The sequence below is a fragment of the Vulpes vulpes genome, chromosome 2, assembly GCF_048418805.1.
Source record: "Vulpes vulpes isolate BD-2025 chromosome 2, VulVul3, whole genome shotgun sequence".
Lineage (NCBI taxonomy): Eukaryota > Metazoa > Chordata > Mammalia > Carnivora > Canidae > Vulpes > Vulpes vulpes.
This window is the reverse complement of record NC_132781.1, coordinates 37,041,915-37,068,355: the sequence shown is the minus strand read 5'-3', so window position 1 is coordinate 37,068,355 and position 26,441 is coordinate 37,041,915. Positions and strand designations below refer to the sequence as shown.

At 38.5% G+C, this 26,441-nt stretch overlaps 1 protein-coding gene across 9 annotated transcripts in view; it reads right to left on the bottom strand.

The window, feature by feature from the left end:
• TADA2A (transcriptional adaptor 2A) overlaps nucleotides 1-26,441 on the bottom strand; it is a 51,963-nt gene that overhangs the window by 8,687 nt on the left and 16,835 nt on the right. For 2 of the 9 annotated variants that reach the window (XM_072747667.1, XM_072747665.1), the window contains 7 exons: nucleotides 21,602-21,693; nucleotides 19,391-19,548; nucleotides 17,878-17,966; nucleotides 16,584-16,656; nucleotides 7,792-7,855; nucleotides 5,206-5,249; nucleotides 1,175-1,285 (listed from right to left, as the gene is read on the bottom strand). In XM_072747667.1, the coding sequence (XP_072603768.1) occupies nucleotides 1,175-1,285; nucleotides 5,206-5,249; nucleotides 7,792-7,855; nucleotides 16,584-16,656; nucleotides 17,878-17,966; nucleotides 19,391-19,548; nucleotides 21,602-21,693 (631 nt within the window). The remainder of the gene's footprint in view (nucleotides 1-1,174; nucleotides 1,286-5,205; nucleotides 5,250-7,791; nucleotides 7,856-16,583; nucleotides 16,657-17,877; nucleotides 17,967-19,390; nucleotides 19,549-21,601; nucleotides 21,694-26,441) is intronic. The other 7 variants (XM_072747666.1, XM_072747668.1, XM_072747671.1 and 4 more) reach the window with 4 other exon arrangements.

Below are 26,441 nucleotides of genomic sequence, written 5' to 3'. Positions count from 1 at the left end.
TTAAACAACTAAGTTTCCCTGCTCTATTTATCCTCTAATAACAGTTTTATTCGCATAACCAAATTCTTTTATAAAACCTGTCTCTGCTATTACTTGATGTGGTCCTTTTGCAAGCAAAAGACAAAAGCTCTGTGCTCAAGTCCTAGATAGTTTCTTTACAGCTTTTCTCCTATAGGAACAAAAGAGCATTGTTTTCCATAGACCAAAGATTTCTTCCTTCTCTGAGTGCACAGATCAGGTTGCAACTACTTGGGTTATTATGTGATAGAACATTCAAATTTGAGTGCTTTGAAACAGAGGATGAAGGAAGAGCCTGGACAATCCATTGGGTGTAGTTTTTTAGAGTGACACATAAACCAGGGATGGCACAAACTGGGACAGGAAGTAAAAGATCAGTCACCTAGTACAAATCACAAAAAGAATGCCAACCAAACAGGGTGTTTGATGAGGACAACCGACCTGGCTCAGATAAATGCCTACAATGCCATGCAAGAAATATTTGCATGATGAGAACAGGACAAGAGCCCTGGTAAAGCATTTTCCCCAGGACTAAATTTGAGGGTCAAATACACAAATCTTGTGATGAAAAGGTATAGACTAAGCCACTTAGTCCAAATTATTTTAAAATGTAAGCCTTATGGCCTTAACAAACTTTAATTTTTTATAGTGAAAAATCAAATGGTAACTGGGTAGAATTCTCTCAGGCAAAAAAAATGGCAAGCTGGCTGAGTCAGTTGAGCATGGACTCTTGATTTCAAGCCCCAAAGTCTGGGATTTGCTTCAAAATAATCCAGTTGAGGGTGAGAGAAGAGGGGGTGATAAAAATGAAAGTGGATTGGCCATGTATTAATTGCGGAGCTGGGTGATAGTTACATAGGGGTTCATTACACTATTATCTCTACCTTTGTATATATTTGAAAACTCCCATAATAAAAAGTGAGGGGAGAAACTACTAAACTACTGCTTAGCTGAGAAAAAAGAAAGCTACTGGGCTTTTTAACTCCTTCTCTTCTACCCCGGAAGTCCCAAATTTAGTTCAAGGTAATAAAGGGGAAGAGAAGACAAAAATATCCATTTATTTATTTATACAACTTCACCTAAAACATACCATTTTGTCTATTTATATCAACACACACAAACACAAATACTTGCACAAGGGTTAAAAAGCACCTACATGCATGGCTTTCAATGAACTTGTCGTGCTCCACTGGCCCCACTATCCTTGCAAATCGCCTCATTGTTTCGTAAAGGTCTTGGACTTCCTTGGGATACCGTCGTTCCATTACTACAGAAAAAATAAAACACGACCATGCCATAGAAAAAATAAAAATCTCTACGTTCTCATTAAATGGAAGGACACTATTCCTAACCTGACTAATTTACCCATGACAGGAAGCAAACAGGAAAGCCAACAATGCAAAATACTAATCATAAAGATAACAGCATCACAGTGACTATCACATAGGGATATTATTATTCCTGGAGAACTGAAGATCATCTGCATTACTGAGCAGCCTGTGACCTCCACACCTCAGTCTCTTAATTTGTACAGGGGCAGGGACTGCTGGTAGTAATGGGAAAGACAAAGGTAGATCATGCATTTTTAGGAACAACGTTGGGCAAAATTTCTGGTATTAACTTCTGCAGGAAAACAAGGGAAATGCACACAATAATCCATCTAGAAGAGGTAGACTAGCCTATAAAAAATGTGTGATCTCTTCCATATCTACTAGAAATCTCCTTACCAACACATCCTCAAGTGAGACATTTATTTCTTCACTCTCTATAAGATCGTTTTGCCTTCCTCTAAGTACCACAACTTAATTTACTACTAATGAAATTATATTTTCATAACTATCATCCAAGTAAATGGTCATATATACAGGGTAGCCACAGTCAGTAACTCTGAGGATCACTAATGACCACATTCCCCACCCCCCTTTTAAAGATTTTATTTGTTTATTCATGAGAGAGAGAGAGAGAGAGGCAGGCAGACAGAGAAGCAGGCTCCATGCAGGGAGCCCAATGTGGGACTTGATCCCGGGTCTCCAGGATCAGGCCCTGGACTGAAGGTGGGCTAAACTGCTGAGCCACCTGGGCTGCCCTAATGACCACATTCCTAATAAAAAGTACTATCAGCAAAGAAGATGGGGAGTAAAACCTACCAACAATAACAATAAGTGGTAGGTTGCAGTAGCCAGGAACTGCTACTTGGTCATTTCATTCAGATGAACTAAGCTGAAACTTATTAGGTGAGTTAATCAGTAACTAAGCTAGTTCTGCTAACTTCTAGACTATAGATACATGCTTTCCATTATGATAGTTATTTAAATTTAAATTCAGTCCTCTTGGGCAGCCCACGGCGCCTGCTTCTCCCTCTGCCTGTGTCTCTGCTTCTCTCTCTCCTCTCTGTGTATTCTCAGAAATAAATAAATATTAAAAAAAAAAAAAATAAATAAAGTCCTTTTTTCAGCTGAATCTCTTCCCTTGAAAGAGAGATTCTTATCCACAAAGTTCAGGCGCTGATTTCATGGGCAGCCACTGATTATTTTCACTACCAAAAAACCCCCCACAACCAAAAGCAAAAAAACACCCTACAAGGATAGTACAGAAGAATTAGAAGTAATAATTTTAAATTAGATGGAAAAAAAATCCTCTGCCTACAATATTAAGGTCACATACACTCACTATAACGGCAATTGAAACCTCTGAAACCACACTGCGAAGCAACAGAGCCTCCTCTCAGCTCTATACGTACAAAATACAGTTAATAATCAGGCTAAACTGGGAAGCCTGGGTGCCTCAGCAGTTTAGCACCACCTTCAGCCCAGGGCGTAATCCTGGAGACTGGGGATCGAGTCCCATGTCAGGCTCCCTGCATGGAGCCTACTTCTCTCTCTGCCTGTGTCTCTGCCTCTGTGTCTCTCATGAATAAATAAAATCTTAAAAAAAAAAAAAAAAAATCAGGCTAAACTGACCTCTCTTTACCAGCTGAGAATAGAACTTATGTGAAAGTCAAGGTCTACAATGAGTAAAGGTCAAAACCCTATTGATCTTTGATTGAAAGCCCAGGCATTCAGACACAGGAACCCACTTCTGTAGCTACCAGAATATGACCAATGATTGTCTATAGAAAGAGCAATGAAATCTGATCCTCAGTTATTTTTGCAAGCCAACAGTTCTCAATGAGGATGAAGTTAAACAGGCAAGGAAATGCTAGAAGCAATATAAATTGATAGAACCATCTTTTGGAAAGCAATCTGGTAGCATATGTCAAATGTTTTTAATGATCACCTTCTTTGAACTATTAACTCCACTTTTAAGAATCTACCTTAAAAAATATTCTAAATGTATATAAAGCTTTATTCACAAATTCTTTTTTTTTTTTTTTAATTTTTATTTATTTATGATAGTCACAGAGAGAGAGAGAGAGGCAGAGACACAGGCAGAGGGAGAAGCAGGCTCCATGCACCGGGAGCCCGATGTGGGATTCGATCCCGGGTCTCCAGGATCGCGCCCTGGGCCAAAGGCAGGCGCCAAACCGCTGCGCCACCCAGGGATCCCTTTATTCACAAATTCAACATAGGATTATTTATAAAGATTCAAAAAACTAAAAATATACTAAATATCTAGTAATATAAGTTTAGAAAATTATATACTTATATATATATAAATATACAATATATTATGTAACTATTAAGAGTGACATCTTCAAACCACTATCACTTGAAAAAGTGTAAATGGAAAGTGAAAAAAAAGTAACATACTTATTTATGATCACAACTATATTAAAAAAACACTTAACCCATGACTGGCTGACCTGAACCCTATAATGGCACAGGGTGCCAAACTCCATTGGATTCTATCAACTAGGATACGAAGGACAATAATCATTAGGTACTTTTACAAAAAAAGAGTACTATGACTTAGAAATATTATAAACATTTCTATATAAATATTGTAACTATTATAAGATCATCATTCTTACTTGCTAAACAACCTCTAGAGTGTAGAAGAAGAAAAAGTACAGGGATACTTTCTGCTCAGCCCTAGGTATCTTCAATACTTAAAACAGTAAGGTCAAACAAAGTGTGCATTCACTTAAAAGTCATTATAGTTTTACTATCACCATCAGACAATGCTAGATGTCTTATAATTGTTTGTCCACTACTATGCAAAATAGAGGTTGCCTTTTCAATAAAAATGTTTTAACAACCTGATGATCAAGGTTATGTTATGTTTAACATATAGTTCCTACCCAGTTCCAGAAAATGATCCATTAATATTTATGCTGTAATTAAATTATACTACTTTTTAAGAAAGGAATTATCATACAAGTGTTGATCATATGTTAATGGTTTTGAGCTCTCACTATGTAACATAATTTCCTTGAAGATTTCTTAAAAATAAAGATATTCAGCCCCAGGTGGCTCAGCAGTTTAGCGCCGCCTTCAGCCTGGGGCGTGATCCTGGAGACCCAGGATTGAGTCCCATGTCGGGCTCCCTGCATGGAGCCTGCTTCTCCGTCTGCCTGTGTCTCTGCCCACCCCCCGCCTGTGTCTCTCATGAATAAATAAGTAAAATCTTTTTTTTTTTTTTTTAGTAAAATCTTTAAAATAAAATAAAGATATTCTAGGACTAACCCTCAGAGATTCTGACCTAATTAGTCTTGGGTGATACCTAGGCATCAGAATTTTCTATTTATTTATTTATTTATTTATTTATTTATTTATTTATTTATTTATTTATTATTTTTCAGAATTTTTAAAAGTTTCCTGCATGATACGCTGGAGCACCTCACTGGCTCAGTCAGTAGAGCACATGACTCCTGATCTTGGGGTACTGAGTTTGAGCCCCACAGTGGGTATGGCGATTACTTAAAAAAAAAAAAAGCTATATACAAGATGCTAATATGCAACTTGGATTAAGAACTACTGATACAGGGGTGCCTGGGTGGCTCAGGGGTTGAATATCTGCCTTTGGCTCGGGTTGTGATTCCGAGGTCCTGGCTTCGGGTCCTGCATTGGGCTCCCCACAGGAAGCCTGCTTCTCCCTCTGCCTCTGTCTCTGCCTCTGTCTCTGTGTCTCTCATGAATAAATAAATAAAACCTTAAAAAAAAAAAAAGAACTACTGCCATAAATGATTTGTTCAAAACTGTTCAATAATGTTGGAAGAAATTTTAAAATAAAGCAGCTAATACTTACACTGAAACTTTCTAAGGTTGATTAATCCATGGTCTCTTATAATTCTAGGATGAAAACAACAATAATGTTTATTATAATTAGTTTCACAACTAATAATGTCTTCCACATACAGCTTTTACTAGACATCTGAAACACTATGAAGTGGAATATTCAGGTTCAAAGTTATCACTCCCCACAGAGTTCTGAAGGGTGGTTAAGTCTGCTAACACAGGGATCCCTGGGTGGCTCAGCAGTTTAGCGCCTGCCTTCAGCCCACGCCTGGGATCAAGTTCCACGTGAGGCTCCCTGCATGGAGCCTGCTTTTCCCTCTGCCTCACTCTGTGTCTTTCATGAATAAATAAATAAAATATTAAAAAAAAAAAAGTCTGCTAACACAATTTTAGGCTTTCAAGCAGCATATATTTTTCCTTTCCTTGGACATGGTAGATTCCCAGTAACTGTGCTGGATGGATAAATGAGCACTCAAAAAAAAATGAAAAACAGGGGGGTGCCTGGGTGGCTCAGTCGGTTAAGCCTCTGTTTTCAGTTTGGGTCATGATCCCAAGGTCCTGGGATCAAGCTCCACGTCAGGCTCCCAGCTCAGCGGAGAGTCTGCTTCTCCCTCTCCCTCTCTCCCTGCTCATGCTCTCTCTCAAGTAAATAAATAAAATACATTTTGTAAAAATAGAAAAACACAGGGATCCCTGGGTGGCTCAGCAGTTTAGCACCCGCCTTTGGCCCAGGGCATGATCCTGGGGTCCCGAGATCAAGTCCCGTATCGGGCTCCCTGCCTGGAGCCTGCTTCTCCCTCTGCCTGTGTCTCTGCCTCTTTCTCTCTCTGTCTCTCATGAATAAATAAATAAAATCTTTTTAAAAAATTGAAAAACATGTCTAAAACCTGGAATGACACAGAAGGGAATCTGTGTCCGTGTCATAAGAATTAATCTATTCGATTTAGGGAATTGAGAACAGTCATTTAAGAGAAATGGCTAAATCATAAAAGGGCACTGTGATCATATCCAACATTTACAAGTATACATGTTTACATTCACATAATGCTTTGAAGTTATTTGAAGTAAGTACTGTGCTGGTTTAATGGGAGGGCCTCAACATAAGATCTAACAGCAACCTCAACCACTGAGTTCCAAGATACTGTCTAGCTCAAAGTATGTTTTAAGCAAAACAGAAGTAAACCAGGCAGAGCTGTGGCTGGAACCTATGATTTGGATACCACAGGTATTCATGACTAGTAATGAAGCTTCTCACAGGGGCAGCTGGGTAATCTTTTCCAACACTTGTCAGAAGCTAACTTTCAGCATGCTTTACTTTAGGTCACATCTTGGTCTCTCGAGAGTGCCTCCCAAGTCCTATTCCACTTTTTTTGTTGTGATGCCAGTGTTTCCAGTAACACCCTGAGAACACACACACACACACACACACACACACTCTCTCTCTCTCTCTCTCTCTCTCTCATACCCCCAGCATACCCTTCCCTGAACTGTTAACAGTCTCTATAATAATTAGGCTCCTCTCTAACAGGGGTCTGGGATCCATAATTTCACAGGCTGAATGTATGTTTTTTGTTCTGCTGCAAAGAGGAGGAGTAACTGAGAGTGTCTGAAACTTGTGTAAAATTTCTTTGAAATCCTTCTAGATAAGACTTCTCATAAAAGTGAGTAATTAGAATGAGAGCATTAAAAAAAGCATAACAATTTGATAACACCTTGAATTTATCTTACTCCTTTTTTCCTTAGTGTACCCATATTATTTAATGATCATCATAACATAAGAAAGGGTAAGAAAGGGATCCCTGGGTGGCACAGCGGTTTAGCGCCTGCCTTTGGCCCAGGGCACGATCCTGGAGACCCGGGATCCAATCCCATGTCGGGCTCCCAGTGCATGGAGCCTGCTTCTCCCTCTGCCTATGTCTCTGCCTCTCTCTCCCTCTCTCTCTGTGACTATCATAAATAAATAAAAATTAAAAAAAAAAAAAAAAAAAAGGAAGGGTAAGAAAGTGCAGCTCCGGTGGCGCAGCGGTTTGGCGCCGCCTGCAGCCTGGGGTATGATCCTGGAGACCTGGGATCGGGTACCGCATCAGGCTCTCTGCATGGAGCCTGCTTCTCCCTCTCCCTCTGCCTGTGTCTCTGCCTCTCTCTCTGTGTCTATGAATAAATGAATAAAAAAATCTTAAAAAAAAAAAAGGGTAAGAAAAACCCAAAAAAGGGAAAGTTTTTTTTTTTTTTTAAGATTTTATTTATTTATTCATGAGAGACACAGAGAGAGAGAGAGAGAGACAGAGAGAGAGAGAGAGGCAGAGACACAGGCAGAGGGAGAAGCAGGCTCCACGCAGGAAGCCCGATGTGGGACTCGATCCTGGACTCCAGGATCACGCCCTGGGCTGAAGGCAGGCACTAAACCGCTGAGCCACCCAGGCATTCCAAGGGAAAGTATTATTATCCCCATTTGACAGATGGATAAATTAAGGACCAAGGAAGATAAGTGTCTTTCTTGAGGTCACAAGACAAGCTACAAGTAGAATGTTCATATGGGTTATATGTGGTCAGTAGTCCATAGCTGAAAGAAGGCAGGATGGTTTTCTGTACTTACTTTTTTCGCCTTTGTCTCTCCTTTAATCTGGAATGATAGATATCTACTACAGCCATCTTCAGAGCTAAAAACGAACACACACACACACATAGATATAAAGCCAAGACAAAAATAAATCTTTTACCCAAAATGTCCTAAACTCTGACCTCATATTGCTAACTATTCCACACTCACTGGCTTAGGCAATTTGTCTCTTAGAAACAAAATATCTTATGATATCAAACTTCTTTGTCAGTAAATTACAGTGAAGTTCTTTTTTTCTAGGTATGTATTTATATGGCATTACCCTATAGACAATTTCTGCTTTCTACCGAACACCTCTTTTGGCCATGCCTTGTTACGTATATTACTAGGTTTCATATAACAGGAATCTGAACTTTGGTCATACAGAGTTAGAAATTGCATCTATTAGAGTAGTTATAAAAACGAATATTGACTGGGGTTATAACCTCACAGGAGTTAGGTTCAGGAGACAATAACAAAAGAAGATTGATGTGAATAAGGTACAGCAGCACTTTTCAGTTGGGGAGCAACAACTACTTAGGGGATAGTTTTGCATTCAGTAGTGAAAAGTTCTACTAAATGGCCTAACAACCCCAAAGCTATGCTCTACTTTGTTGCCCACATCCCAGTCCTTTCCTGGCTTTAGTCTCCTATTAAAGACACAGGGAATTAGGAGAAAAGAGTCAGTAGACAGCAAAAGGTTTCATCAATACAATAGTTGTGGTTCTCTTTCTTTCCCTGGCCAATTTTTCCAGCTTCAGAGTTCCTCAGGGTTCTGTTCTCATCTTTCTTATAACCCTTCACTTTATTCCTAGAAACTTATCCACTTCTATGGTTCCACGTACCATCGAAATATAATCTCAAATTCAGATATTTATTTTAAGCTCCAGACCCTATCTGGACATCTCTACTCACATGATCTTCAATTACAAACTTGTACTCTACCTCTTTTCCAAAACTCTGCTAAGACAGAAATCAGCCTGCCTGTCCCTCCCCTCCCTCCATATCCAGTCAGTCAGTGAATCTTACCTATATGAATGCTTTAGTCTGTCTCAAATTCATCTCTTTGTCCCTAATCCTATTCCTTAGCTCAGGTATCTTGTCTCACTGAGATTACTGCATGTACTCATTTAATAACTCCATTCCTACCTTATTCCAATTCAACCATTCAAATGGTACCAGGGTAATGTTTTAAAGCATAATCTGATGGTGTATTTCCCCTGCTGACAATTTTTCAGTGGCTTCCTATCCATTTACAGGAGTTCAAACCCTCACATGTTATATAAAATCCCTGATGTCTTGAATCTCCCTATCTTCCTAGGCTCGTTTCCTACCATTCTTTCATACACCCTATACACCATGTGTGTAAAACAATATGCCCTAGGTTGCAAAGCTGCTGAGTACAGAGCAGGGATCCAAACCCAGACAGTCTGGTTCTAGAGCCTTAGAGTAGGAAAGACATTGAAATTGCCCAACATGTTTACTTTCTCTGTGATAGTCCTATATGCTAAATCTGGTTTAACTAAAAATGATATGTGTGTTTAAAAAAAAAAACTCAGGGGACACCTGGGTGGCTCAGTGGTTGAGCGTCTGCCTTCGGCTCAGGGCATGATACCGGGATCCAGGATTGAGTCCCACATCAGGCTCCTTGCATGGAGCCTGCTTCTCCCTCTGCCTGTGTCTGTCTCTCTCTCATTGTCTCTCATGAATAAAAAAAAAAACAAAAACAAAAAACAAAAAACTCAGAAGTAAACAACTCCCACAGGTGTTTTATACTCTGAAGACCCTCTAAAGTTTGGAAATATAGACTAGCCACTAATAGCTCTAGAAGAAAATATGAGTACTACTTGATTTGGCACTGTGCTACATAAACCATTCTTCTTAACTATAATCAATGGATTCTGAAGGAATCTTAAAATTTAGTGATTTTAGTAGATTCTGGAACTATCTTAATAACTTGTTATCCCCTTAGGCTTTGTGTAAATTGAGAGTTTGATGGGTTTTAATTACTAAATTTATTCACAAAAAAAAATAAATAAATAAAATAAATTTATTCACAGAAGAAAGAGGCTCTAGAGCACAACAGAATAACCTGACATGCATCCTTTGAAAAACTAAAATATACTATTCAGATGTTAGGTAATAAAACTTAACACAACAGCCGTGCAGCAAAGAATTTAGTTGTGACAATCACTTCTTCCACGATAGTGAACTTCATTGAACCAAAATAGAGCCTAGAGCCTCTGTAATACTGATAAACAAAAAAAGCAATACAATCTCACTGCTCACCAGAGGATGTGAGATACAAATTCAAGTTTAGCCCATAGGGGCAATGAGTCAACACAGATTTGCATGATCTCCTAGAGTAACTTTTAAACATTATTTTCAAATATGTTCTTATTTGTTTTTTTTTTTCCCAAGGGTTTTTTTTTTTGTTTAAATTTTTATTTATTTATGATAGTCACAGAGAGAGAGAGAGGCAGAGACACAGGCAGAGGGAGAAGCAGGCTCCATGCACCGGGAGCCTGACGTGGGATTCGATCCCGGGTCTCCAGGATCGCGCCCTGGGCCAAAGGCAGGCGCTAAACCGCTGCGCCACCCAGGGATCCCAAATATGTTCTTATTTGAAATGCAAAAGTTAGATCAGCTTTAGCTGAACTACTCTCCCTATTCTACCTCCAGCTACCCTTGCCAGTAGTAGTCCCTGAGGGTACTTCCACGAACAGTTTGAAACTCACACTTTTGCTTCCTGAAACTAGATTTTAAGGTAGGAAAAAATGCAACCAGCCAGGTAAGAGAATAATACACAGTGGTTCATTATAATCACCAATTTCTTTCACTATATAAAAGCAACAAAAGTTGATTAATGTACAGTTCTGAGGTGCTGTCAATATGGTATCCCTGACAAGATAATAGAAATAAATTCTGGATACTCCATCCTGATTCATTACTGTGCATCTCACTGCTACCTGCCCTCAGGATAGTCTCAGATTAGAAGGAAGAGATATCAAAATCTAACATGTGGGGTTCTGAGCAGATGCACTATATATGTACGTAACTTCAATCACTGGGAAATGACCAGGAATACTTTATCTAGGCCATTCTGCCTTGAGTCTGAGATAAAAATAATGCAAATTCTAGCTGGATGATCTGAAGAGGAGAGTGGATGCATTATTTTTTTTTTTTCAGTTTAAGTATAAAGAAAAAAGTATTAGCTACTATGGATTTTTTTTGTTTCTAACAAGTTCAAAAATTTAAACAACATTGCTTTATTTTTCCTCACAACTGCCCACAACTAAAAATAATTCAGTAATATCAGATTAAAGATTTAAGGCAACGGTTTTCAAACTTTTTTTTTTAGGTAGAACTCTTTCTATAAGTGAACTCTTTCTCGATTTATAGGGTTGTTCCATATAAAAGCCCAGGTATTTTGAAATAGTTCCATACCCTGCTACTGTTTTTCTAACACACTGCTATAGAATGATACGCTCTAGACTGCTGTGCTGGTGGAGATGCAGTTTATTTGCCTGTGGTGGAACAGGCAGGTGAGAATAGGGAGGAGAGGATGCATCTCTAACCAAACACAAGTTTTATAATGGACTCTGTTGTTGTTGTTGTTGTTGTTTTAATGGACTGTTTTTTGTATGAGAAACAGAATTAGGTAGTCAACAGTTCAAGGCAGAAAGGAAAAAAAAAGCTACGTAAACAGCTAACACACACTGAGTACTTATGATGTTCCAAGCTCTTTATGGGTCTTATCTTATTTACCTACCCAATAACAAGAGGAATTCAACGGGGGAAAAATGACTTGAGGAACCAGTGGAAATTATTGCTAATTCTGAAAACACATTTCTGTAATTCTTCTAAGAAATTAACTTATCAGGTTGTTTGCGGAGATTTGTGTGGGAATGACTTAACACAGAAAAAAAACCTGAAGAGACTACAAAAAAAAAAAAAATCTATAAATACTGACAACTAGTTTCACTGCTTGATCATTTCAGTAGTGAACTGTGCAACTGGCTTTAGAGAACAAAGGGAAGGAAAGGCACACACAGAAACAAATGGGAGAACTGGCATTCTCCCAGAGGAAAATGCATATTTGAAACCGTCTCTTTTCTTTATAAAGCACTCAGATTGCAGTAACTGATTATAAAGTCTTAACTGCATGAATAACCCAGGGAGGACCACAGCAGGCAGAACAGAAATGAGAAGGCAGACACTGAAAGAATGAGAATCACTGGTTCACATTTTACTTAAAGTGACTGGAAGTTCCAGTAAAACGGGCAAAGAACCAGAGATCATGAAAGACAAACCAAAACCACCCATAACCTATTCACTCTTGAAATCCCAGCTTTAAGGGAAGAATTGTCTCCCTGTGATTACACTGGGGACTGATAACAAAGTTTCTAAACGACTGGCCTTAAAATATTTCAAGAAGTGGGCAGAAGTCAGAGGCAGTTCCTTCCCACTGCAGTGTATTTCTAACATTGTTCAAAATAGCTGGCAACATGTCTCTGTTTTCCTAACAGAAGGCACTTACTGCTTGCTTGGCAAGAGAACCAACTCAGAGGCTTTAACTGCAGGGAAGCCAATCAAAATCTCTATTGCAACCACATAAGCACAAACCTGTGACTCAGGTATTCCCCAGAAGCAAAGCTTTTTAAAAGTCATTTTCCCCCAAAAGCTTTTGATCAAGATGTACACAATTAATTCTGCGAAGGAAGGAAGACTATGTGACCTAATGGTTAAAGTCAGCAAGTAGGAAGCCATAGTTACTTAAGTCCTTCGTGCACTTTCCTGAATGTAAAATGGAAAAATGTGGTTAAGCTATGGAAGATAACAAATATGACATCTCACAAACACACACACACACAAAAACAGCAATAAAAACGCAAGGTTGTAAAGATGATAAATATTGTTGATAAATATTAAGAACATAGACTCTGGAGATGGCTGTCACTAGCAGGTTATATGACCTTAGGCAAGCTACTTGATATTTCCATTCTTCAGTTTCCTCATCTATAAAATGGGAGATTAGGATGATGATGGTAATAATAATGCTGAATTTATAGAGTTCTATGCAGATTAAATGACATTAACTCACATGTGTGAAGGGCACAGAATGGTACCTGGCAAACATTAAAGGGCTATATGTAACAGCTATTATTACTAAATAGCATTTATGTCTAAAATGTCTTAAGTATAACACCCTACATGCCTTTAAAGGGAAGGGCATTGCCAATAGGTAGCTAGGTATACATAGTGACAAGGCTGGACCTCTAATCTACTAACCATTAAATTATCTAAAGGCTGATAATATAAGCCAAAGAAGTTAAAAAAAGAAAAGAACAAAGAAGGTGGAGGAGTATCCATGCCTGGCCAAGAAATTTTGCTGAAATTAGCTTTCTAAATAAAGGGAGAGTAAATGGCCCCAATGGGCAACTCTATGAAGTGTTGAAAACATTGACCCAACATGTAGGAAGGAGCTCATAATGCCTGTCGCTTGCCTAGGTAATAGGACAGCAATGATTAGAAGATGTTGTACTCAGGGTTTCAGAACCTGTGAAAAGGGATTCTACAAATCTAGATGTGTTTTTCCCAAATGAAAGCACCCTAGGGAGAGATGACCCACAGGAAAAAGGAACAACACTGTGCATCTACACTGAAGTCCCAAACATACCAGGACACAAGAGAATGCCAAGTTGAGTCTTCTGCATCATTCTTTCTGAACCAATAATTTCTGTGTATTTCAATAAAATACATGGTGGTGTCATCTAGGGATCCCAGAACTTCCTTATTTTCTTCCTCAGGCATTGCTTCACTGGCAGTATCCTTTCCTGGTCCATTCTGAAAGCTTCTAGTATGGTTGGAATGCAATTATCCCTCCATTGTGTCCCAGGTCTCTATAATGGATCATTCAAACCCATCATACTAGACAAATTCCATGAATCATAGCAAAAGTCTTTGGGTGAGGAAAAGGGGTTGATGACATCAGCCCTGGGATAGAACCCAGCCAGTTTGTTTCCTTGCAGAAGTTATATAAGTGAGGGGACATAAAAGGAATGTTATCAACTCCCAGTAATATTAAGAGTATAATGGAATGGTAATAACAGCAATCTCAACTATGTATCATCTTTCATTGGAGACATTACTGGCAGTGGACACAAAAAAACAGCAAGCAAGATTGCAGGGACTTGCCCAAGATCACCCAATGACTCAGAAGCAGTAGAATCAGTGTCCCAATTTGCACAAAATATGTGCCCCTCTCTCTGTGCTAGGTGTGCTTAGAAAGCTCTTTCTCATTTCTTCCTATCTGTGGGCTCCCAGTCTCTCCCCTTCACTGAGTATCTGGGAGAATGTGCTCAGCTCAGGGGCCATACATGCACCACATTGGACAGTGGGTCAGCCACATTGGGCAGTGAGTCAGGCTGCTAGAGGAGCTAAATAAGTACTCTAGACCATAAACAAAGCAACCTCTTGTGGCGCCAGCAAGTCAGCCTTTTGATCTCAAGCACTGCTAAACCGCTTTCAAATGTTAACATCTTTTAAAAAGTACCCATCTGAACATATAGTTTGCCAGTAAGACAGGGAGGAAAAAGGGAGTCTGGGCTTATTATTTACATTCTGTTAAAGCTGCATATTAGAACAGTCCGTAACTGATGCTTCGATTCTAGTTCAAAATAACTGGAATCAAGTGACTTACAAGGTGGAGAAATCATAGGAAGAATACAAACTAAAGTATGTTACAGATTTGAAATGCTAACGGAAACAAAAATCTTTAATCAGTAGCTTCTTTCTTTTTCTTATGTTCCTACTTACAGAAAGGACTACAAACATACCAGAAGAAACTGTAAACCTTGCTTCTATAAAGAATGAAGAGTGAAATTAAATACCAACCATTGCCACAGTTTTCTCCATAATGTTGAGGCTAAAGAATAAAGATCTTGGAGAAGAAGTGATTCAGCAAAGTCTGACATAGTTGAGCCCTTATCGACATGAAAAATTCTGACTTTCAAAAGTTGGCACTTTTGAACAGTATCTAAAAGGGGGATATATATATATATATATATATATATATATATGTGCAGCTACTTTTTTTGCTTTCTGAATAAGAAAGATACAAGTCAGGAAACAATACCATTTTAATCAAAGCTGGTATGTATGACAAATACTGAATGGCAATCCATCCGTACACTGCAGTCAAGGAACCACCTCCAGAGAGGAGAAAGGCCATCACGTGGGTTACTGGGTTTGAAAAGAAGAGACTGATGTGGAAGACTGAACAAACACAGTGTGTCTAGTGAATGCTCAAGCAGTTTGCTGTCAAGCTTTCCTCTTTTAGTTCCATCTGCGTCACTTCCACTTTCCTTAAAGTTGTGTGGGAGAAAATGGGAGGAATGAAATTTTGCAAAGAAAATGGCTTAAGAAATATGTAGATAGAAAATCCTGAAGGTAAAATTTTTATGAGAACTCTTTCTTGGTCCCAGATCTGGTGTTAACAAATACCTAAATAGCTCTTCTGTGGAAAAGAAGAATCAAGTTCCCTTTCTAGTGACAGTGAACCAGTTAATGAAATATGAAAACTTGATTTACAGTTCAACAAGGACTCTACTTGCCTTTCCCACCTCGGATATAGATTTAAGATAAACAATGAAGATACTGTTTGGGAAATACAGAATCCAAGGAGGCATTATTCACCCATTGTATCACATTCAATTCTGGACTACAATGGAAGAATATTGGGGATTATTTTAAATATGTAGTTCAATGTAAGCAGAAAGAGGAGGAAAAAAGAGATTTACTTAAAGTCTCTTTCTTTTAAGAGCCCTGTTGGCATTAACTACTTACATTATAACACTAGAATGGACATAAATCTTAGATAAAAATTCAAAAGTGCTAAAAATCCAATAGTTCTGAGAAAAAAAGGAATTCCCAATCTTGGTCTAAAAACCCTTGAAGAAATTCCATTCTTTTTCTCTGCTATGGGAAATCTGGAGTAACAGATTATAGTGAATATCTAGTATCTTTTTTTTTTTTTTTTAAGATTTTATTTATTTATTCACCAGAGACGCAGAGAGAGAGGGGCAGAGACACAGGCAGAGAGAGGAGAAGCAGGTTCCATGCAGGGAGCCCAATGTGGCACTCAATCGCGGGACTTGAGGATCATGCCCTGAGCCAAAGGCAGACATTCAACCACTGAGCTACACAGGCATCCAGAGAACATCTAGTATCATCAGTTGGTACTGAAGTCCCAACGTGTTTACACTGATTCCCTTCTTTCTAAAGAAGCAGTGAAGGCCATTCAATGAACTACCTCAGTGTAGTTCAAAAGAAAGATCACATAGTCCAAGACCAGCATACCAACTACCATTACATGATCCACATTCTCATCCTCATCACAAATGATCTTTTTCAGGGCACCTGGGTGGCTCAGTGAAGCATCTGACTTCAGCTCAGGTCATGATCTCAGGGTCCTGGGATAGAGTCCCACATTGGTTTCCCTGCTCCTCGGGAAGCCTGCCTCTCCCTCTGCCTCCTCCACCTCCCGCCCCTTATTCTCTCTCGGATAAATAAAAAAATCTTAAAAAAAACAACAACAAAACCTAAAACAACAAATGATCTTTTTCACTGTGGTCAAAACACAACAGGGTAAATTCAGCAACTTACCTACCAGGTTTTGAGTCCCATAAGAGCAGGGAACATATTTTATTCATTCTTATATTCCTAATACTCAACAGTGTCACCACATACTTTGTAATCAATAAAAACATGCTGAAATAAAATGTTACCATGTAAAATGTCCGAGTCATCTTCAACAAAATCGATGTCTCTCAAGTCCCATTCTGCATAATTGTCAAACTCCTGTTTGGGGAAAAAAATTCCCACCCCAAACTCATCAGCTTTGAGTAATGCCTTCACAGTAGTCATGCTTTAGAAGTAAAGAGAAAACACACAAACATTTGTTAAAAAGTACTGAATGGAGTACATGGTCAGCATACTACTACAAGAAATAAGAAGCCATGGGAAAAATCTCGAGAGGCTTTCAGGCAGTAGAGACAGCAAAAATATGAGAAAGTTATGAGTCCAGAAATAAAGCCAAACCTAGTGTTCTAACAATTAAAAGTAATCTGTTCATAAAATCCAAACTGAAAAATCTAACTCTGACTAGGCCACCGAGTATTAGATAAGAACATTGTCTACATTAACTCGTTTACCTTTTTACTACCTTTTGAGGGCTCTATTTATTTGATATTTATTTGATTTTGCTTATATAGATCAATGAGTAGATTTGTTCATATTCTACTCAATGAGTATAATTTGTAGAGCTGCTGTAGAAGCAGCTCTACAATATCAGCTGCCATGAACAAAATGCTGACGTCCCCGTGGCTAACAAAATTATTTGTAATTTGCTAAACTTTCAAATTGCCTCCAAGAAAGTTGTAATTATGGATCAGATGATAAATTAAGAGACTTGTAATTACTTTCACATGGCTTGCAATTCCATGGATGAAAAAGGAACATACAGTTTTCATATAGATTCATCATGCTTTATATACTTGTGAATACAGAACAGGGGCCAGCAAACTGTAGCCTATGGACCAAATTCAGCCTACTGCCTGTTTTGTAAATAAGGTTTTATTGGAGCACAGGCATGTTCATTTGCTTACATATTATTTATGCTGCTTTTGCAAAATAATGGCAAAGTTTAGGTGCAACAGAGAATTTATGGTCTACAAAAAATATTTTCTATCTGGTCCTTAAAGGAAAAAAGTTTGCCAATCCCCGATACTGTACAACTTTGAAACGCCCTAAAGGTGGAATGAGAACCAGACTATAAAAACCCCACATCTATTGAAGTGAGAGCCAACATCTCTGCAACTCAAGAAATAGGTTTTTGGTCTGAAGAACTTTTACATTTTATATACAAAAATGTTATGAATGAGAAAAGGTACTCAAATGGAAGAAAATGTGGCTGCCTAAGGCCCTACAAATTACAGTGCTTCGAAAGTCTCTTTTTCGTGGTATAAAACCTATAGGTGAGAAATATAAGCCTCATGTGAAACAAAAGAAAGTTTCTCCTACCTCGATGAAATCTGCTCGAGCTGGCATGTATCCTGCCATGTCCCGAGAAAGCAAGGAGTCAAAAGTAGGTCGGGGAGGATCATCTGTAGCTGGAAGAATTTAGGTTATTACTTAATAAAATATTGGCATGAAAAAGTGACAGAGTAATAGTCCTCCTCATTTACCTACTGAAATTTTTTTTTGGAAAAAAACAGGGTCTGAGAGAATAAGTAAAATTAAAAAACGTTTTATAAAGGGAAGAGTGAAAAAGATAAGGTATTATGGAAACAGATTGACTTCTTAAAAAGGAAACTAAGACTTAGGGAATTCTCTAAATAAAATGGGGAAATTCCTCCTGATTTGTGCTTTCTTAACATAAGAGAAAACCAAGGATCTTTTCTTCAATATTACAGAACATAAGTATTTACCCTATCTGCTTCAGCTCCCTTACCCCTTAAGAGCAATTTCAATTTACAAATCTCACCCAACTGAAAAGCAAAAAACCCCCATAGGATTTGGAAGTTAGCTGGAATTGGGTCCCAGCTCTAATAGCGTCTAGTCCCATGAGGCACAAATTATTTAACCTTTCTGAGTCTGTTTCCTCACATATAAAGCACTTGCTCTGCCTATCTCACTGGGTTGCTCTGAGGAACAAATGATCTAATGGATTTGAAAACAAAATGTTAACATCCAACGTGTTTTCCAAATAGGTATCATCAGGCTTTGAGTTAGTCAGCTATGAAACTTCTACAGAGTCTGATGAAAGGGGTGGGAGGGGAAGGTGGTGGTGGTGAGGAAAACATTCATATTTCATTATTTGTGCTCTGGGAGTCATTCAGCAAAGATGCCCATTTATAATTCATCATGGTTTTAGTTATGTTTTGTTAGAAGACCCATTTAGTCACATGAGATTAAAAAAAAAAAAGTTCGCTATTACTAACACAACTAAGTGAACTACAATAACAAATTGCTTCTTGGACTTAACACTGGGATAATTGATAATAATGAATCAAGGGAAGCCTGGATGGCTCAGTGGCTGAGTTCTGCATTCAGCTCAGAGCCTGATCGTGGGGTTCGGGGATCAAGTCCCACATCGGGCTCCCTAAGGGGAGCCTGCTTCTCTCTCTGCCTATGTCTCTGCCTCTCTGTCTCTGATGAATAAATAAAATCTTAAAAAAAAAAATTATTCAAATACCGGACTCTCTTAGGGAACTAATATCTATAGTCGTAAACCATCCAGAGCATGGAAGGTTGATTCATTTTGGACATCTTATTTGCAGAAGCATTAAAGTCAACTGATACGTTCATAAGCCTCAGAGTGGGTGGGACTACACACCGTTTCTGGAAACTGGGATTTCTGGCATAGAACTCTGACCCCTCCTACTCCCATTACAGCCCTGACTCTCAGTAACTGCCAGGCTAACTCCTCCCATCTTCCATAAGCTCTTTAGCTGCTAAACTGCTGTTTATCTGCTACTGCAACAGGGACCAAGGATGAGCTAAGTATCTTTTACCAACAGAGGGAGGTACTTACACTGAAACGGAATGGCTGTGTCAGCAGTTTTTGCCTCCTCTGCTTGCTTCAGGTTCAGCAGGGTAGACGCAAACAGAGGGTTATTGATGAAATGCTTCATATAGTGCTTCTCACACTCTTCCTTGGTCTTGGTGCACATCTGATTGGCTACATCCTGCCTAGAGGATTGTGAAGAAAAGAGAGCTTTCACTATTTATATACAATGCTCAAAGCATGGTTTGTTCTTTCCGTATTTTGAGTCCCACCTATATAAATGTTTGGAATTTGATACCTCTAAAGCAGCTGGAGATATCAGCTGAACAACGAGAGAAATATAAGCCTGATATTGGTGTAATCTGATGTGCCAAATTCTGCTCTTCCAATATATAGAAACAATATCTGAAAAGTGCATTCCTTCCCACCAAAAGAAAAGAAGATCACTAGAAAATTTGTAAATTTCTATGTAAACTAGGCCTCAGGAAAGGAATTTCTATAATAAGCCACTTCAGAACACTCAAAACCTACATAAGTACAGTTTTATATTTGCAAAGCATTTTATAGTTTATAAAACATTTCACATCAAAAAACATTTCTTTACTAGAGTGCCTTTGATAGGCCAAGCAGTAAGCAACACTCAGAACATATTTTAAGTTAATCCTAGTATTACCCATGTAGTGTTGAGTACTTACTACCTCAACTCCACAGATGAAAAAAAAAAAACGACCCAAAGAAATTAAGAAACTTGCTTAAGAAAATAAAACACGTAAGTTTGCAAAAAGCCAGAATTTGTACCTCAGACCTCTGACTCCTAAACCTAGATGACAGAAAAGTAGAGGTAAAAGCTCTCCAAGTTCCCTCTTGACCTGTCTCTTTAGTACTTAATCTTTTCCTTCTAGACTAAAAGCTTCTCAAGTGCAAGATACATGTCATAATTTTTAGCTCTACCACCCTCACCATCAAGTTTAGTGCCTTACCCTCAGCCGAGACAGACAAGTCTTTTTTTGTGGTTTTTACCAGGGCAAGAGGGGAACAGGGAGGATTAGTCTATTGTAGAACATTAGAATGGCAAGCAAAAAATGAAAAACTATGCCTAAAATGATTAGCAAGCTCCTCATGAGTGATCATTTTTTCTATCTTCTTTGGTATTCCCCATAGTGCACAATATTTTATGATGCTTACTAAATGCTGAATAAATATAAGCAAAATGTGAACTGAACTCAAATTTCCTTCTTCAGGGCCCTTCACAATGGAGGCAGCACAGTATATTCTATTATTATTAGGACAGATTACTTATACTAGGAAGGTCAGGATAGGGAGGATCTAGTTAGGAATCCTTTACTAATAAGCTATATGATCATGAGAAATTATCTTAACTCCCTAAGCTTCAGATTCTTCATGAGCAAAATACTATTTAAAAATGCCCCTGACCCTGCTATTTTACAAAATGAAATCATCAGTGTGAAAGTATTCCCAAAAGGTAAAAGTGAAAGTGATACTATTATTAAATAGCATTGCTTCCTAGGGCAACAGCAGTAAGTGCTGTTTAGTTCTGCCAGGCTTGGATTTATCTGCAAGCTAAAAACAGGGAATGTGCGTAAGAGGTCTCCTAAACTCCAGCCTTTTTTTTTTTTTTTTTTAAAAAGACTTTATTTATTCATAGAGACACAGAGTGAAAGAGAGAGAGAGAGAGAGAGAGAGAGGCAGAGACACAGGCAGAGAGAGAGGCAGGCACCATGCAAAGAGCCTGACATGGGACTCAATCCTGGGTCTCCAGGATCACGCCCTGGGCTGCAGGCGGCGCTAAACCGCTGCGCCACCGGGGCTGCCCCCAAACTCCAGTCTTAAGTAAGCTATGGCCATCTACCTAAAGTCTGACTCACTTAAATGATGAGGGTATCTACAGTCAAGAAAAATTCCTAAAATCAGAAAGAAGCAATAACTAATAAGTCTGAACTCCCCCAGTCTTCAGAAATAACCAACCTTCCCTGTGTTGATATATCCAAAGCAGCCTTTTAGAACTGCCCAATCATGGACAGCTAAACATACCACATTCTGTGAGGCATTTCAGTCATGAAAAGTAACATGCGGAATGGAAGAGGAGTTATCGCTAAGTCATGGGACAACAGAAAAGTAACATATGGCTCCCAAATTCCTCTTTCAGAGGCTCCTTTCAGCAGCACCCTCTTCTCTGAGCCTACTAGGGCAGGACCACCCTTAACGCCAAGCTCTTACCAATTTCCAAAGCCACAGTCCATCACAGCTTCTAACAGGGCCATTTCTTCTTGAGCAGTCCAGCTTGGGTCAAGAACAGGAAAATCTGAGGTCTAAGGAGGAAACAGTTTTGCCTAAGAACAGATACAGAAATGGAACCCAGCAACCTGAGATGTAATGCTAATTCACACTCAAATGACTGTCGTTCTCATGGTTTTGACCGGTTATCTAAAGTACATTCTAATAAGAATTGTCCATTTCTCCCACCTCTATTTCCATCATTAACTATAAGTCTCCAGTAAACATTATCACTCATAAATGCCATGTAACTCATGTAGAGACATATATTTTTATTTTAAATAGTAAGTATGTATGTATGTATGTATTTAGAGTAAGCAGAGGGAATGGCAGAGGGAGAGGAAGAGAGAGAATCTCAGGCAGACTCCATGCCCAGCATGGAGCCCAACATGGGGTTTGATATCACGACCCTGAGATAATGACTTGAGCTGAAATTAAGAGTCGGATGCTTAACTGATTGAGCCACCAAGGCACCACAATATTTTTAAAATTAGCACAAAGATAGATATAAATATTATACTATGTTCCCACTTAGCTAAGAAAGAAGTCAATACAAACAAGTGTATGTTTATATTTTTTAAATGGAAGAACAAACCATATATTAAAAAAAAAAGGTTACCTATGGGAAGGAGAGGGAGAAAACAGAGTGGAAAGAACAGAGATAGAAGCTAAACCTCTCTGAATACTCCTTGTTTTGTAGATCTGACTTTTTTTTTTTTTTAAATATTTTATTTATTTATTTATGAGAGACACACAGACATAGGCAGAGGAAGAAGCAGGCTCCTTCCAGGGAGCCTGATGTGGGACTTTATCCCCGGACTCCGGGATCACACTCTGAGGTGAAGGCAGATGCTTAACTGCTGAACCATCCAGGCATCCCTGTAGATCTGACTTTAAGTACAAATACTGCATATTAACTACTAAATTTAAAATCCTAAGAATCAAAAGCAAAATGTAATAAATCTATGGATTAATTTTAAGGCATAATCATAGAAATCATAAGTATTCCACATACTTTAAAACACAGAGATTTGATTATGTATCTCTAGTAGGATACACCTTAAAAGTAAAAAGAACTACCAAAAAAAAAAATCTTACACTATTTTCAGGAGTGCTGATATAGTTACTCTGAGGTTACTATATGCAGATGTTATAAAATAAAGCAAGTAATTGTGCAGAAATCACTGGGCAGTAGGATTTCTGGCTTGGGGTTTAGAAAGACATAGATATAAGATCTATGACTATGTAAAGACTTTATATAGTCTTATATTTGAGTTGAAAGTTTTAGTATGAATTTATGATGTATTTTGTCTCAAAAGAATAATTTCCTAACACTGTTCGATGAAAAAAATCTGGAAACAGTGACCAACCCAGTAACAATGAACCCTTCTAATTCTCAGTATGCACCCACTAAATACTATTTCCCACAAAAGAAAACAGGGCTCTTTGAAGAAAGACATGATTCTAAGTTTGAGTCAGAAAATGTACCAGATGAAACTAAAATATTTTCTCATAATGGAAAGCAAAGAGGCTCTCAAAGCCCTTAAGGGTCATGTCAAAAGGATTTAGAAGCCAAATTGTAGAGGCTTCCATGAACCAAAGATGGAACATTTTAAGCATTAACAAGGATAATAACTGCAAAGGACTGAAATACATCAAATCTTCTAAATATCTACAGGATGCCAGAGAACCAACTCATATTTTCAAAACTGGTAAATAAAGGGAAATAATCAGGTGTATATCCTGCCTTTCCTGTATAAACTTTACCTCAGGGTGATCACGGTGATATTTCTTTTTATAGAATTCTTTTAATTCATATAAAACGAGTGCTGGGGGGGGGGGCGGGAACCTGGGAGACTCAATTGGTTAAGTGTCTGTCTTCAGCTCAGGTCCTGATATCAGGGTCCTGCTCATCAGGGAGCCTGCTTTTCCCTCTCCCTCTGCTTGTGTGCTCTCTGTCAAATAAAAAAATAAAATCTTAAAAAAAAAAAAAAGAAATGAAAGAAAGAATGAGGGAATGGGGAGAGGGAGAGGAGAACACCCACAGAACACACATAAAAAGCAACCAATTGAAATGTATGGACCTCATTTGTATCCCAACTAAAACATATTGTAAAAGTTAAAAAAAAATTATGATACCATTACACACTCGGGAAACCCACTAGAACAGCTATAATGAAGAAATCAACAATATCAAAAGTTTGCAAGCATGTGGAACAATTGGAACTTTCATTCATTGCTGGCAGAGATTTAAAATACTATAACCACTTAGGAAACTTTTTGACAGTTTCTTAGAAGTTAAATATGTATAATCACTTATTCTATGACCTAGCAATTCCACTCCTAAATATTTATCCAAGAAGGACAAAAAAGTATGTCCACAGAAAGCCTTATAAAGGAATGTTCTTAACAGCTTATTCATAATAGCAAAAAACTAGGCAAAGCCCTAGAGTCCATCAACAGGATAATGTGTTTTATTCATACCACAGAGTATTATTCAGTAACAAAAAGGAATTAACTATTATACATAACATGAATAAATCTCAAAAACACGCTGAAAGAAACCAGAAACAAGAGTACATACACTATGAATCCATTTATATGCAATTCTGAAATACACAAAACTGATCTATGGTGATAAAAATCAGAACAGTAATTATTTTCAGGGGTATAGAAGGGAGTAGAGATATTTTTAAAGAGCTTTTATGACATGACTGGAGAATAATGAAAAGTGACTTGAATTACTTTTAAATTTTAGAGAGATCTAGTAAAACATTTATAGATGAAATGATATAATGTCTGGGGGATTTGCTTCAAAATAATCTGGAGAAGTGGGGATTTAAACAAGATAGGCTATGAGTTGATAATTTTAAGAACTAGTAACAAGTAGGGGATCCTGGGTGGCTCAGCGGTTTAGCACTGCCTTCAACCCAGGGCGTGATCCTGGAGATCCAGGATCGAGTCCCACATCAGGCTCCCTGCATGGAGCCTGCTTCTCCTTCTGCCTGTGTCTCTACCTTTCTCTCTCTCTCTGTCTCTCTCATGAATAAAGAAATAAAATATTTATTTTTTTAATGTAAATTTTATTCATTTATTCATGAGAGACACAGAGACATAGGCAGAGGGAGAAGCAGGCTCCATGCAAGGAGCCCGATGTGGGACTCGATCCCCAGCCCTGGGCTGAAGGCAGGCACCAAACCGCTGAGCCACCCAGCGATCCCCAAGAAATAAAATCTTAAAAAAAAAAAAAAACAAAACAAACCCAAAGAACTAGTAACAAGTATATGGGAATTTATTACACTGTAAAATATATGATACATGATAACCGCCCCCCCCCATTAACTTCTAGAATTCACATCTGGTGTAGTCCCTTCCCATTTAATATGGACTGAACCCGTGACTTGAGTAAGGCCTGGCAGCTTCCATTTTTGTGATTTGGGGAACTCTGAACCACCATATAAGAAACTGCTTCCTTGGGTATTATGCTGAGTGAAGTAAGTCAATCGGAGAAGGACAAACATTATATGGTCTCATTCATTTGGGGAATATAAAAAAATAGTGAAAAGGTAAAGGGGAAAGGCGAGAGAAAATGAGTGGGAAATATCAGTGAGGGTGACAACATGAGAAACAATAAAGGGGAAAGGAGAGAAAATGTGTGGGAAATATCAGTGAGGTTGACAGAACATGAGAAACACCTAACTCTGGGAAATGAACAAGGGGTGGTAGAAAGGGAGGTCGGTGGGGTTAGGGTGGCTGGGTGCCGGGCACTGAGGGGGGCACTTGACGGGATGAGCACTGAGTGTTATGCTATATGTTGGCATATAGAACTCCAATAAAAAAAATATATAAAAAGAAAGGAAGAAAGAAAGGAAGAAAGAAAGAAAGAAAAGGGAAGGGAAGGGAAGGGAAGGGAAGGGAGGGAGGGAGGGAGGAAGGAAGGAAGGAAGGAAGGAAGGAAGGAAGGAATAAAAAAAGAAAGAAAGAAAGAAAGAAAGAAAAAAGAAACATCCTCCTTGCTTCCAGACCATGTGGACAGCCTTAGGGAGACGGAGGGGCCCTAAGGCTACCTGGAGAAGAACCAGACAGTTAAAATGTTCCAGCTGGAGGTGCCTGGGTGGCTAAGTTGTTTAAGTGGCCAATTCCTGGTTTTAGCTCAGGTCACCATCTCAGGGTCATTAGATTAAGTTTCACATTGGCTCGGAGCTCAGCTCAGAATCTGCTTCAGATACTCTCTCCCTCTGCCTCCAGCTCTCAGACTCTCTCTCAAATAAAATCTTAAAAAAAAAAAAAAAAAAAGTTCGGGATCCCTGGTTGGCTCAGGGGTTTAGAGCCTGCCTTTGGCCCAGGGTGTGATCCTGGGGTCCTGGGATCAAGTCCCGCATCAGGCTCCCTGCATAGAGCCTGCTTCTCCCTCTGTCTGTATCTCTGCCTCTCTCTCTCTCTCATGAATAAATAAATAAAAATCTTTAAATAAATAAATAAATAAATAAATAAATAAATAAATAAATAAATAAAGTTCCAGCTGTCTCCCAACCAATTCAAACCATTCTGAGATACCAGAAGTATGTGAAAAAAAGCACTGTGGACTTCTAGCCTTAGCACATCATGTGGAACTGAAAAATCACCCTCACTGCAGCCAATCTGAATTCCTGACCTGCAAAAGTATGGGAGACAATAAAATAGTTATTTTAAGCCACAAAATTTTGAAGTAGCTATTAGGTAGCAACAGGTAACTGAAACATCATTCTATTTTAGTGTATACACAAAATTTTGTTTTTTGAAA